This window comes from Coenobita brevimanus, chromosome 102 (assembly GCF_032717465.1).
Source record: "Coenobita brevimanus isolate Jiangsu-jjx chromosome 102, ASM3271746v2, whole genome shotgun sequence".
Taxonomy (NCBI): domain Eukaryota; kingdom Metazoa; phylum Arthropoda; class Malacostraca; order Decapoda; family Coenobitidae; genus Coenobita; species Coenobita brevimanus.
In genome coordinates, this window is record NC_137055.1 from 3008206 (window position 1) to 3024153 (window position 15948).

At 39.5% G+C, this 15948-nt stretch overlaps 1 protein-coding gene across 1 annotated transcript in view; it reads left to right on the forward strand.

Moving 5' to 3' along the window:
• The window catches only part of LOC145415342 (monocarboxylate transporter 12-like), an 85493-nt gene extending 75797 nt beyond the window's left edge, over positions 1–9696 (forward strand). The window contains exon 7 of the mRNA XM_080284618.1: positions 9554–9696. Within this exon, the coding sequence (XP_080140744.1) occupies positions 9554–9696 (143 nt within the window). The remainder of the gene's footprint in view (positions 1–9553) is intronic.
• Positions 9697–15948: the final 6252 nt, after the last annotated feature.

Below are 15948 nucleotides of genomic sequence, written 5' to 3' on the forward strand. Positions count from 1 at the left end.
TTATGCACAGTTCAGCAAGTAGAAAGTGCGAAAAAATATTGGGGTATATGACGACATCTGGCAGTTCCCTGTAGTAAGTCCACGTATCTCTATGAATGAATCGCTTAGAACCTTGAGCCTGTGTAAGGTGGACCGTGATTGACTGAACTTTTGAGTGGTGGTGAAGCAAATATTCTCATCATATTATACGTAAGTCAAGGTTAATAATAAGTGGCCAGAAACAATGTATAGAGAATACTACAGTATTTAATGATCGAACGTGGAGTATAATAGAGTAATAAGCGTTAGCAATCTGTAAAACGTAACTGGCAACATAGCACAGAAGAGCAGCATGTCATCCGGTAGTATCGTTTATATATAATATTCGAAGCAGTGGAAACGAAGTCTAGTGAATCTGATTAATAGATGTTTATCTCTAACGAAGAGAACCAGCAATGCATTCTTTAACGAATGTAATACTGGTATTACATTTCATCAGTTTTCAAGCATATGACAGGGTGGATAGACATGGATTGTGGAAAGTATTAAGAATATATGGAGAAGATGGGAAGTTGCTGAATGCTGTGAAGAGTATGTATGATGGTACTAAGGCTGCAGTGCGTGTGGATGGTGAACTGAGTGATTTTTCTCTTTGAAGGTTAGGTTGAAACAGGGATGTGTCATGTCTCCATGGTTGTTCAATCTGTACATGGATGGGGTAATAAAAGAGGTACAAGGTAGGGTAGTGGATGTTGGAGTGGCCCTGGTGAGAGAGGATAGTGTTTGGAAAATCCCTGTACTGTTGTTTGCAGATGATACTGTGTTGTTGAGTGAAGATGAAGGAGAGCTGCAAGGCTTGATGGATGAGTTTGGGAGAGTGTGTAAGAAACGGAATCTAAAGGTGAATGTAGGGAAGAGTAAAGTGATGGTCTTTGAGAGAGGTGAAGTCAGTGAATGTACAGTGAGGTTGGATGGTGAGGAATTGGAAAATGTGAGTACGTTTAAGTACTTGGGTAGTGTGATGAGTAAGGATGGAGGTTTGGAGGGTGAAGTGCTTGAAAGGGTACAGCAGGGAAGAAAGGTTGCTGGTTCTTTGAAAGCAGTGATAAGAAACAGGGAAGTGAGCATGACAGTATTGTGATACAAACTCTAACGTATGGAAGTGAAGCTAGGACGTTGGTGGAAGGACACAAGTCAAGAGTGAGAGCAGTGGAAATGAGTTATTTAAGAGGAGCCTGTGGAGTCACATGGAGAGACAGGCTGACAAATGAGGATATAAATGAGCGTTTTGGTGTGGATGTGGATGTGATAGGAAGCGTTAGGAGGAATACACTGAGGTGGTTTGGCCATGTGGAGAGGATGGAGGGTGAAAGACTGACGAATAGAGTGTATGTGAGTGAGGTGGAGGGGGGAAGAGGGAGGGGGAGGCCGAGGATGAGATGGAGGGATGGGGTGGAGAGGTATATGAGAGAGTTGGGAGCGGGGCAGTGAAATGGCGGGGTACAAGGCGACGTGGTCGCGATTTGTTTATGGCCACCACGAACGGGATTGAGGCGTCTGGCAAAAGATAGATAGATAGATAGTTATTGTCAATGGCACATGATATCATGTTAATATGCATAGGCAGTAAATTAATACGAAACATTTTGTTGTCTTACTGTCATAAAGACTTTGTAGTTACTTGTAGAGAAGTATATTTTAGACTTGTGGTCGAGCGGCTTTTATATCTTGTAGTAGTTTCCCCACCAGATGTCATGTAGTGACGGGAGAGGTAAAGAATAGTATGGGACTATTTTTATTTGTCTTGGAAATATTAAACAGGTATAATAGTATAAGTCCTGGGTAGCTACCTCCCTGTCTCGCTATCTCTCTCTCTGTTCTAAGGCTAATCTCCGTCTCGACCTCTCTCTAGGGTCGCTTGTCTCCTTCTAAACTCTCTTTCCTAACATCTCGTGTAGTAGGGTGTGTGTGTCACGTATGTTCCTCATGGCAACAGAACTTTCTCACGAGAGGACTGCTGACAGCTAACTGAATCATCTCCTTACTGGCCGCTGTCGTCAGCTTTCCTCCGTGTAAGCGTTTAACGCTGCTCGCTTCTCGCAAACACAACACCTTCTCATCATTTGACTTCCTGCTTCTATCTGTCTCTCTATCTATCTATTTATCTATCTATCTAGTATGATTTGCAATTATAATATGGAGACCTACCACATTGCTCTGCCGCGCAAAAATGGCGTACCATCGACATTTAATAGTTATAATATATTAATACATACTACATACACATTATAATGAACTTATAAGCTAATTAAGTGAAATACATAATATTGTAAAGTAACATAATTGTATGAATATTGTATACATATATTATTCATAGTAAATAGTGATTATTCAGTAATATTACATTTAAACAAGTTGTATACATATTTGAATAAATGCAATGGTTGTTGTATAACACTTGTAAGACGTGCATGTACAACAGACGTACGCATATAATTGTGCAATGGTAATACTGCTAGGTTATACATTACATATTTGAGTTATCACTTTAGTAATGTCTAATATTTCACCTAACTTGTATGATGATACTGGTAATATAGAATTGTGCTATAATTGTATGACTTATAATATTGTACTAACATTGTGGTACTACATAATTGTAACATTTTATGAATTGTTACCAAATATTGTGTTAATGCATAATTGTGTTGGCCTTATAATTGTAGTTACATAAAAGTTACATCTTGTTAATGCAACTGTTTTGTCGTTACATAATTGTTACATATCGTTTGTAGGTACATAATTGTTGTTAAAGTTACATAAAAGTTACATCTTGTTAATGCAACTGTTACATAATTGGCAAAGTGTAACATAATGCAATCGTTTGTCGTTACATAATTGTTACATATCGTTTGTAGGTACATAATTGTAGTTAAAGTTACATAAAAGTTACATCTTGTTAATGCAACTGTTACATAATTGGCAAAAGTGTAACATAATGCAATCGTTTGTCGTTACATAATTGTTACATATCGTTTGTAGGTACATAATTGTAGTTAAAGTTACATAAAAGTTACATCTTGTTAATGCAACTGTTACATAATTGGCAAAGTGTAACATAATGCAATCGTTTGTCGTTACATAATTGTTACATATCGTTTGTAGGTACATAATTATAATATGGAGTAACATAACTGTAATAACTGCAGTCCTAACATATGCTGCGGTCGATGATAATGATGATGTGTCGTGCCACTTGTATGTGGAGACAACAATTTGCTTTTTTGTTTGTAGTTTACGTGGTATTTTGGCATGTATAGTGACATTTACACTTATTTTCATTTGTTTGTTATGTGATCTTACTTTATTTCTCTTTTTTCCTTCTTACTTTTCTTTCTTTCTTTCCTTTCCTTTTCTTTTTTTTTTTTTTTTTGTATGTATTGATTTTCCATAGTTTGTTTCTCTTTGCTTGTGTACGCTTTTTTCCATGTTGTTCATGGTTGCATAATTGCTGACTAATTTCCTTGAGATACTTTTTTAAAGTTTAGTTTATATTGCACAGATATTACTGAAAATGATATTATATAGTCCCATATTTTGTTATTTTATATAAAAAAATATATACACTATATACAGTATTAACTATACACACTGACTTGTTCACCTGTACCTATCGTGGGTAATATGTGTGTCAGCACTGTGTGGAAATCATTGTCTTCACGATTGTGTTGAAGATGTTCACTCTTGCTAACGGCATTTGTGTTGGCCATTTTTTTTTTTTTTCTTGTTTACCTTGTAACTTAATTTATATGTTTCCACTAGGTAGCTTTAATTAATAAAAGTTTAATGCAGTTCTTTTAATTGCTCACTGAGTAACTGTGATGGTATATTTTCTTTATTACTTTGTAGATATAATTAATGTATAGTTGTATGTATGAAACACGTATTTTACGTAGGTATAAATGGTAACACTCGTTGGTAGTAAATAAATGTTATAATAAATGAATGAATATATACAGTGTAGAATATTTATTGTTGGTGATTATTTAGTGATTGAATTATGAAGATAATTGAAGTAGGTTTGTGTATTTAAGCTGTAACTATACAACACGTTTTATATGTTTGTGCAGAAGTTTATTGTCTATCACTGTGTATTGTATGAATGAAGTAACTATGTACGGTAACTCACTAATTTTTACCGTGGTGTGAGTGGTGGTGCAGGTGGTGTGTTGACTGACGTGGCGTCTGTTCAGCAAGCACGCATGATGACCTCAACTTCCCACACTGGTAGCTGTGGTGAGTGAATGAGTAGCGATGAGTAACTTGAGTGAAGACGAGTGAGTAAGATGAGTTGTAAATCGTGTCTCACTCTTCGTTTGTTTGTTCCCTTTATTCTATGTGGAAGTTTTCTCTGTCCTTTTCTCTAGTGATTTATTCGTTGTGGGATGAAGACTGCCGCTACTTGTAGGTGCGTGTAGAAGATTATACAGACGACGTAGAGTTGTTAATTGTAGTTGATTGTAGATGGCTGTAGTTGATTGTAGATGGCTGTAGACTTTGTAGAACTGAAGCTAACCTTGTAGTCTCGGTTGCTTTTGTAGAAATTTGCTTTTAATTCAGAGACGATGTCCGCAGATTTGCTGGTTTGTCGTTAAGCTACTTGCAAGGCGTCGAGTGATCTCTTGACCTCTGCATCAGCGTAATGATCTGGGAGACGGAGGGGGCAGGAGCTGATATTGTTGGTTGTTGTCAATCTTGATATTTTGTAGGAATTTAATGTTGATTCGTAGACGAGGTTCGTATACGTTCGCTGCCACCAAATGTCATAAAGACTTTGTAGTTACTTGTAGAGAAGTATATTTTAGACTTGTGGTCGAGCGGCTTTTATATCTTGTAGTAGTTTCCCCACCAGATGTCATGTAGTGACGGGAGAGGTAAAGAATAGTATGGGACTATTTTTATTTGTCTTGGAAATATTAAACAGGTATAATAGTATAAGTCCTGGGTAGCTACCTCCCTGTCTCGCTATCTCTCTCTCTCTCTGTTCTAAGGCTAATCTCCGTCTCGACCTCTCTCTAGGGTCGCTTGTCTCCTTCTAAACTCTCTTTCCTAACATCTCGTGTAGTAGGGTGTGTGTGTCACGTATGTTCCTCATGGCAACAGAACTTTCTCACGAGAGGACTGCTGACAGCTAACTGAATCATCTCCTTACTGGCCGCTGTCGTCAGCTTTCCTCCGTGTAAGCGTTTAACGCTGCTCGCTTCTCGCAAACACAACACCTTCTCATCATTTGACTTCCTGCTTCTATCTGTCTCTCTATCTATCTATTTATCTATCTATCTAGTATGATTTGCAATTATAATATGGAGACCTACCACATTACTGCCTTTTATATTTCAACAAATATATTATATTGAAATAAGAAGAAGACTTTACTCAGCAAGGAAGACCTTGTAGCACAAGGGATAAGGAAATAGAGAGGGACAGCAAGCACGAGGAAAAAAGAAAGAAACGAGGGACAGTTGAAGAACTGAAAAGGATTGATTCGAGATCAAAGGGGTGCCAAAACCTTTAAGTATCGCCCACGTCTCTGCAGACAATACCTCCTCACGGCGCTCATTCTCAATATATATGCATTGCATTAGAAACGCAAAAATATAGTAAGATAATCAGCAACATTCATATATTATGAGATGGTTACCTTAAAATTCATCCTGCCAGCTCCACTTATTTACTTTCACCTCCATGGGGTGCATAAGACATCGTTCTGTAACATCAAACAGGGACTAGGTAACCAAACATTCAGTTTTATTTTGCAGCACCTAACCAACACCGATCCCTGCCCCACAGTGTTTGGAGGAGTTGGTAGGAAAGAGACAACGATGAAGACAGTGGAATGAAGAGGCTACCAAATGGGTAACTAGCGTCAATTAACACTGGCAGCTGTGGTGTTGTTCCCTCATTTTAATACATAATTAATGTTGCTTGACGTTAGTCAGCCTACGTTGTTAATCCCTGTCCACACTCTCGCCTATCAGGTAGTGACTGGCGGTCTGTGCCCTCATCGGGCGCAGTCTGTCAGGCATGACTGTGATGTTGTCCAAGCTGCTGAGTAGCTGGTCAGACAGTAAAGTCAACCAGTAGTCAGTAGGAGGTCGGCAGCGATTGAGTGCGATATGACCATGCCAATGCAGTTGAAAAGAAAAAGAAATAACTCAGTATAGCATATAAATTGTTGCAATTGTAAACAAAGAAAACAATGAAGAGTGCAGAAAAGCAATATGGTTATAGAGGCATCTTTTTGAGGATGGCAGGGTCTTTGGCTCATGCCCGGTACCAGACCACCGGGAAATGTCCAATGATTTCTCTGAACTACGGGCACTTGCTGTCCGCTGGTTTGCCCATGAAAGTTGCCACAAAGTGTTCGATGCCGGGCATTTAGATCATATGATTGCTTTGACTTTATTTGTGTATCGCTTACCGGCCTCACTATCGATTTTCAGGATGTTTACCGTGTCCGATATAGCTGTGGGATGAGCACGGCGCTGATTCCAACACGTATCTCACAACGGTTTTATCTCCTTTTTATCTTTTCCAAGAAAATTAATCGCAATCATTAAATAGGACAGGCTTTCTAATGTGATGAAAATGAATACAGGGACGGCATGGTAATCAATTGAGGGAATATTTTTACCTAACATATATTTGTTACTAATGTTATGTTTCAGATCTACTAGCCTGTATCTCATCATCGGTAAGCATAGAACAAAAAAATTACAGTAAGTTTATTCTACTATATCTCATCATCGGTAGCTGCCACTTTAATTACACTCAGTATTTTGTCCAGAGACCATTGCTGGTAATCACATAGTGAAGGCGGTCAGGTAGTGACGCCACATGATTGTGAATGATGTGAGGCTTTCTGCTGAGGACTTCCCACTCATCATGTGACTCAACAGTCGCTGTGGCGTCCTTTCCTTGTTGGGCTCCCAAACATTAACAATATTGGCCCAAACGTTCTCAATGGGACTTAAGTCAGGGCTGTTGCCAGGCCAAGGCAAAGTTCTAGGTGGCATTGATCCTCAAACCATGTTCGCACAACTCTCGCTGTGTTCACGGGACAATTATCGTGTATGGAAATGATGCTGTCAGGATACGGAACGGTCTATGGACGGACAGTAGGCAGCATCACCAATATTACATTCGTTAAAGAATGCATTGCCGGTTCTCTTCGTTAGAGGTAAACATCTATTAATCTGATTCACTAGACTTCGTTTCCACTGCTTCGAAAATTATATATAAACGATACTACCGGATGACATGCTGCTCTTCTGTGCTATGTTGCCAGTTACGTTTTACAGATTGCTAACGCTTATTACTCTATTATACTCCACGTTCGATCATTAAATACTATAGTATTCTCAATACATTGTTTCGTGCCAATTATTATTAACCTTGACTTACGTATAATATGATGAGAATATTTGCTTCACCACCACTCAAAAGTTCAGTCAATCACGGTCCACCTTACACAGGCTCAAGGTTCTGAGCGATTCATTCATAGAGATACGTGGACTTACTACAGAGAACTGCCAGATGTCGCCATATACCCCAATATTTTTTCGCACTTTCTACTTGCTCAACTGTACAATACAGTTATTATGTAACAATACAATTATGTAATAATTCATAAAATGTTACTATAATTCTGTATTACTACAATGTTACTACAATATTACTACAGTGTTACTACAGTTATGTTACAGTTGTTATAATTATGTAACTACAAACGATATGTAACAATTACAATACAATTATGTACAATACATTTATTATGTAACAATACAATTATGTAACAATTCATAAAATGTTACTACAATTCTGTATTACTACAATGTTACTACAATATTACCAAAGTGTTACTACAATTATGTTACAGTTGCTATAATTATGTAACTACAAACGATATGTAACAATTACAATACAATTACGTGCAATAAAAATACAAGTATGTAACAATACAGTTATGTAACAATTCATACAAGGTAACTACAGTTCTGTATTACCAGAATCATCATACAAGTTAGGTGAAATATTAAGCATTACTAAAGGGATAACTCCATATGTAATGTAATGACCTAGCAGTATTACCATTGCACAATTATATGCGTATGTCTGTTGTACATACACATTTTACAATATGTTATACAATATTTTATAATCAGTTTAACTATAATGCATTTGCTCCATTATGTATACAATTTGTTTACAATGTATTATGTTTCTAGAATATTATTAAGTCATTACAATGTTACCATCAATATTCTGCCTATACAATATTATAATCAATATTATGTATTAATAGATTAGAATGTGCCACTGACAAATGCTGTCGGAGGATCGCCAGCTGGCGTGACCGAGTGTTGTCAGGACTTCATATTATAATAATTCAAATTCATAATAGATAGGAACACAAACGTGTAGTCTTAATGGTAGTCAAGCTAGGTGGGAAAGAAAATGTGTCTGCGATTTCAGTGGGAAAGGAAATATATCAGCAATAGTTAACCAAAGGAATGCCAGAGGGCACAGGAAGCGCTATATACACACAGACACACACAAGCTTCTAGAACCCATACCTACGGGTTATCCACGTGACACAAGCCCTCCCAGACAAGAATGGAGGGATTAGAGAGTCAGAAGTGGGCTACCTATAGAACCGAGAGGTTGTAGAGAGAGGAATGGAGAAGAGGGGTCTAGCGAGACACTCTGGGAGGTAACAGTGGGACTCTATACTTCACTTGTGTGTGAGAGACTTTCAGTTAATCTTTTCAAGACAATAGAATTATAAAACAGTCCCATATTAATCTTTACCTCTCCTGTCATTGCATGACAAAGGGAACTAAGATTATCTACTTACAAACCTACTCACGTAAAACTACCTCTCGTCCAAGTGTATAACTTACACATAGCTGATCTACAAAACACACTACAAGAAGCTACGAAGATACTACAAGGTGTGTGTGTGTGTGTGTGTGTGTGTGTGTGTGTGTGTGTGTGTGTGTGTGTGTGTGTGTGTGTGTGTGGTCATACGTTAGTAGGAAGAACAAACTGTCAAGGATTAGGTGCTCATAAGAGCACCATGTTGATATTAACACGAATAAGCAAAATACAAGAAAATGTTTAGGCATAATATCCAGAATAAACAAGAGAGGAGAAGGTGTTAAGGAACCGTCGTGATCTAATCACAAGTTCATCCCTTTTTGTCAGTTTATATATACATGGTGATCCGTTAGTAGCGCTCCACTAGAAACTTGCCTGGCAGTGTATTGTGTTGTAGGTACGGCTCAGTCTGCTGGTATGGACGTTGGAGTGGCAATGGGAGCAGGAAATGAATAACTGATGCAGGTTTGAAACTGATAATGCTGACTGAGCCGTACACGTAACACAAGAATTCGTCTGACGGGCTGGAAGGAGGAGCGTTACATATGGGCCACCCTCTAAACTGTCTGGCCTCGCTGACACTGTAACTTGGTACCAGTCAGTTTGTGTGTAACTCATGTCTCCCTCATGGCAGGTGCGGTGACTGATGCTACTGGCTCCTACACGGCGAGTCTGTTACTTCTGGCTGCCATTCAGTTTGTATGCTTCATCCTGTGGCTGTTCACGCCAGCTGCCATTGGTCATGAAGCCCGTAGTAAGCACCGAGAGGCTGCCTGAGTCATGGACTTGTATTCATGTGGCTTTGAGGAGCTGCTTACATCATGTTTTTAGCGATTTGTTTTTGCACATTATACCTCAATATCGTCTTTGTATATTTTTGATGGAAATTATGTCAATAGTAAAGTGATATGAATACCGTACAGGAGAACGTCAGGATGTAAAGATGTATTATGCAACTTACAAGATTCCATTGCAACCGTTTCTTAGCGACTGTATTTTGGGCATCATAGCTCAGTGTCCTCATGTACACTGTTCATGTAGATGCCTGTTGGTATGGTTGGTAGAATGCCAAAGTGGCAGTGCCACAGTTTTCCGCGCCATGGTTCGAGTCCAAGAGTTGGATATTTTTCTACTATAAAGACACTACCACGGCCATATATATATATATATATATATATATATATATATATATATATATATATATTGTCTAAGATGTCACACTCTGGCCTTGCATCACTGGTTCCTCTAATTTCTTCTTACCTTCATAATAGAAAAATACGGGTCATGGTAGATGGTATTTATTCTCAGTTTCATTCCATAAATGCTGGCGTACCTCAGGGATCAGTTTTGGCACCAACCCTCTTTCTCATTCATATCAATGACCTCCAATCTGTCACTCATAACCCAATACACTCTTATGCTCATGACTCGACCCTTCATAGTTCTTTCACATTTAGTACCTCCTTTACACAATTTGATATATTAAATTCCCAAATCTACACAGCTGTTTCTCTGAACCACGACCTTTCTAAAATTAATCAATGGGGTCACAGAACTCTGGTCTCATTTAATGCTCAGAAAACTAAATACATTAATTTCTCCAACAGAAAGAATCCCTCAGATTCTCACATAAAATTTAAATGATGTCAATATTCCCATATCCACTACAATTGATATCCTAGGTGTTACTCTAAACCTCAACCTAAGCTGGACAGCTTATGTTAAATCTCTTGCTAAAAATGCTTCCAAAAAATTGGGACTTATGTACAGAGTTCGTGAGTTCTTCACTGACGAGCAGATGGCCACAATATACAAAAGTCATGTGCGTTCTCAGATCGAATACTGTTCGCTACTGTGGAGTAGATGTGGAGAGGTTCCATTGAGGCAGTTGGACAAAATTCAGAATAAAGCCATTGGATTAATCAATAATTCTGCCATCACGCAAGACCTTCCTCCATTATCAGTACGCAGAGATGTTGCTTCTTTAGCATTATTTTATAGATATTTTTACCGTAAGTGTTCAGACAAACTGGCTTCAATTGTTCCTCCCCTTCACATTTTCTCCCGAAATACTCGGGCAGCTGGGAGCGCCCATGAACTCACACTCTCTCCCCCGCAATCCAGAACCTCTGCTTATCAAAATTCATTTATCCCCAGAACTACTACTCTCTGGAATTCGCTTCCTGGGAGTTGTTTCCCACAAACATTGATCTGCTTCAGTTCAAGTCCAGTTGTTATGGGTATTTTATGAATGGAGGATGCCTTTAGGCACAGGGAATTTTTTTTTTTCCCTTTTGTTTTTCCTTCCTCCATTCATTATCGATCAAATATATATATATATTTATATATATTTATATATATATATATATATATATATATATATATATATCGTTTCGTTTTGTTTTTTGAAGGCTCCAACATGCTTAGATGCGTCGGCCTTGGCCACATAAGGGCGGCTCTCCATGCTGCACGATCTATGGCAGCCTCCCTGTTCAGTTCCTTAACCCTGAGGTCACACTTAATGAACTCGTCCCACGTCTTTCTCGGTATACCCCTCGCAACCCCACTCCCAATATTAACACTTATCACCTTCTGCACCCAATTATCATCCTCCATCCTCTCCACATGTCCAAACCACATCAATCTACCTGTCCTCATCACAGCACCAATACACTCCAGTTCCATCCTACCTCTCAGCTTTTCCATCGTAAACCCAGCCCCCCAGGCCTTGCACGTGGGGACGGACTGCACATCCACCTAATAATTGTCATTTCTGTGCGTTTGAGCCTGCGAATATCCTTTTCCTTTACTGCCCAGATCTCACTACCATACAGCATCACACTGCTAACACATGCTACATACAAAGACCCTTTAGCACTAGGGAGAGTCCTCTCAATGTCAGGAGAGGCAACAGCTACCTCAACTTATTCCAACCACATCTCACCCTAGCCACAGAGCTAGCTCCAGCCCTACCTCCAGCACAATAAATGTCTCCCAAATAACAAAACTCTTCCACACACTCAAGAGACTCACCAGCAAGTTCAATCCTTTCACACCTGACAATCTCCACCAGCTCTCCCCGACACGCTGCACACATAAAATCAGCATTATCTCGCAGTCTACCTCTGATACCACTACATCTCTTGTGCACCCATTTATCACAAACAGTGCACAAGATAGAATTACTTCCCACGCCCTTGTGGCAAACTGCACATGGCCACTCTCCCTTGTCTCTGACAGTACCGCCACCAACCCTAGATATCATAACTTTTGTTTTATCTGCATTTACTCTTAAGTCCTTGTGCCCCATATCATCTCTCCACTTCCTAAATGTTTCCTCCGCCTCCCTTTCATTTTCTGCAGTCAACACCAAATCATCAGCATACATCTCCCACGGGAATCCGTTTCTGAAGTCACGTGAGAGGGCTTCAAGTACCATGATAAACAACATGGGACTCAAAACTGACCCCTGATGCACTCCAACATTCACGGAAAACTCATCACTCAATTCTCCATTCACTCTTACCTGGGTGGGAGCACCCACATACATGGCCATAACCACCCTAACCAGCCACTCCTCCAAGCCAAGCTTTCTCATTACCCACTTCACCACCTCTCTAGGGAGTCTGTCAAAGGCCTTTTCCAAATCAACAGAAACAAAATACAGAGCCCTTTTCTTCCAAGTACATTTTTCCTGAAGCCGTCGAGCAATGAATATGGCATCAGTGGTCCCTCTGCCTAGCATAAACCGAAACTGCATCTCATCAATATTCATTCTTTCTCTAATCATACCGTCTAGAACTCTCTCCATTACCCTTCGTTATCTGATCTAAAAGCTTTATACCTCTATAATTTCCTCTTTCAAGGGCATCACCCTTACTTTGTATACATTTACAATTACACTCCTCAACCAGTCATCTGGGACAACACACTCATATATAATCATAATTAGGTAAGTGACTAACCTCACCTTTATATCTCCTGAGGCAGTATGTATCTATATCTATCTATCTATCTGTCTATATATATATATATATATATATATATATATATATATATATATATATATATATATATATATATATATATATAAGACTGTGGAGGCTGTGAACAAAAGTCGCATAAGAGATCAAATCCTACAATATGGCAGTTTAGGGGTGGTCTAGCTGACGGGTACTGGGCTGGCTGGGACATGACGCACAAAAAGGAACTAAAAGGGGACAAAAAGGAGCCTGAATAGGGCCTAAAAATGTTCTTACAATTAAGGTATGATCAAGTAATATCGCCTTGCATCTTGTCAGATACAGATAAGATTGCTGGAGCTGCCCTGGGGACTAGTTTGGACTAGTTTTCTGATGGATACAGTAAGTTAAGTGACTCAGAGACAAAGGTGATGGTAGGCCGACCCCTGTCACTAAACAGCGTCCAGCAATATTTGTCGTATCACTCTTGTTTTTCTTTGATCACTCTATACATCATGAACTACGCCTGTCTCACTCCTTCTACCGCTAGTGTTTAGTTCTGTCTGGCGTCTGGTGGTGATTGCAGTGCTGGGGGAATACTACATACAGTACTACTTCATATAGAGCTGTAGTAAGTACCTCTAAATAATATTACATAAAACTGAAAAATACAAATATCTCCTTGCTGATAATACCTATAAATACAGTAGAGTAATAATTAACCGTCAGCGAGCACGACCACCATCCATCTTGCTGGAAGCTTGCCCTCATTCAACCAGTCCCAAAGAAGGGTGATCATTCCCAACCCACTAACTATCGCCCAGTTGCTCTAACATCCTGTGTCTCAAAAGTTTTCGAGTCTATTCTTAACAGAAAAATTTCAAAGAATCTTTCCTATCACAACCTTCTTTCTGACTGTCAGTATTATTTCCGTCAGAGACGCTCCACTGGCGATCATCTCACCTACCTTTCGGGACTTTGGCGAAAACTTTGCCATTGCACTTGACATCTCAAAGGCTTTCGATCGAGTTTGGCATAAATCTTTAATTTCCAAACTGTTCTCTTACGGTTTCTATCCTTCTATCTGTGCCTTTATAGATAGCTTCCTTTCTGGTCGTTTTATAGCCGCTATTGCAGACGGTCGCCGTTCTTCTCCTAGATCTATCAACATTGGTGTTCCTCAGTGCTCTGGCCTATCGCTAACTCTCTTCCTTTTATTCATCAATGACCTTTGAGACATGTACATCTAACCCTATCCACTCATACGCTGATGATACCATCCTTCACCTTTCCGTTCGGTGCCTGCAACGTCCATCTCAGCAGTTACTTCAACAATCAAGGGATGAGGTATTGGCACACCTAATGTCTGACTTGGCTTGTATCTCTGATTGGGGTAAAAGTAATCTTGTTGTTTTTAATGCATGAAAGACTTAGTTCTTACACCTATCAACCCGACGAAATCTTCCACTGGAGTACCCACTAATATTTTATAATATCCAGCTCAATCCTGCATCTTCCTTGAACGTGCTTGGGGTTTCATTCTCTCAGGACTTATCTTGGAAAGCTCATATCACATCTCTTGTAAAATCTACTTCCAAGAGATTAGGTGTGCTAAGCTGACTCCGTACCTTCTTTACCCCTGCACAGTTGTTGTACACGGGTTTTACTCGCCCCTGTGTAGAGGACAACTCTCATGTGCGGGGAGGCTCCCCACATACAGCTCTTCTGAATATGGTGAAGTCAAAGTCTTTTTGTCTCAATAACTCACCTCTTACTGGCTCCCTTCAACCTCTGTCTCTTCGCCGCACAGTTGCATTTTTATCTCTTTTCTACCGCTACTTTAATGGTCACTGCTCCTCTGAACTGTCTGCTTGCATCCCTCTACGTCTACGACGGGCTCGCTGCACCCATCTAGCAACAAACTCTCATCCCTTTTCTGTGCAACTTTTTAACCATTATTCCCGGTCCTTCATTTATGCAACAGGTCAATTCTGGAACTGTCTCCCTCTGTCTGTATTTCCTACTTCCTATGATCTCCAGTCTGTCAGACGCAGTGTGTCCAGGCATCTCGAAATGAACGAATCTTGATTTCGGCTCTCTGGTGTATTGTATTTGGCTTTTCTTGGAAGGAACTGTTTGCAGGCTCCTAGCCTTTGGTTCATCTTCCTTGCGTAAAAAAAAAAAAAAAAAAAATCGGCGCCCATTACTCTATTTAAACTTAGCGCCTAAATAAAGTTGAATGTGTCGTCCAACTGATTTTTATTCCTCGCCCAAATAAAACGTCAAAGCACCTAAATGAACTACGCCGCTAACAAGAAAGATCACCAGAGAGAGAGAGAGAGAGAGAGAGAGAGAGAGAGAGCTTTGACAGAACATCCTGCACTGTCTCACATACCTCGTCTCGTGACTCTGAATTTAACATTTTCGTGCTGGCTAAACTAAGCCAGATATTTGCCACAAATTAAACACATCCAATCTTATCAGATCCCTCTTCGTTTGGCATCTCTCAAAACTGTGCAATGGTGACTTACATTAATATTTTGAAATCTCTCAACCTATTTTATGGTTGTAGGTGGTGGCGACCATCATCCACTCACCTAACGTAGCGCTGCTTACTTCTCCCTTCATATTTATCATTCTATGTCTACCCTTCTCTCTCCCTACTTCTCCCTTTCTTTCCTGTTACTTTATGTTACTCCTTCCACATTCTATCTATTACTCCTTCCACATTCCCTATTACTCCTTTCACATTTCATTTATTTCTCCTTCCACATTCACTATCTATTACCTCTTCCACATTCCCTATTACTCCTTCCACATTCCCTGTCCATCTACCCTCTTATACGGTATAATTTCTCTAAATCCATGAAGGCAGCCTACAACTTGTTTCCCTTCGTCACTACACATAAGCCAACAGAACAAACTGGCGGGGATTTTCAAACATATTTAAGATGCATTTGCTGTCATAACTTGCGATTTGTTCTTTGGAGGAGGAGCTAGAGAGATGGGAAGGTTCTGCATGTTCTCTTCCGTGTTATAAGGACGATCATTTGTGCTCTCGTAACTA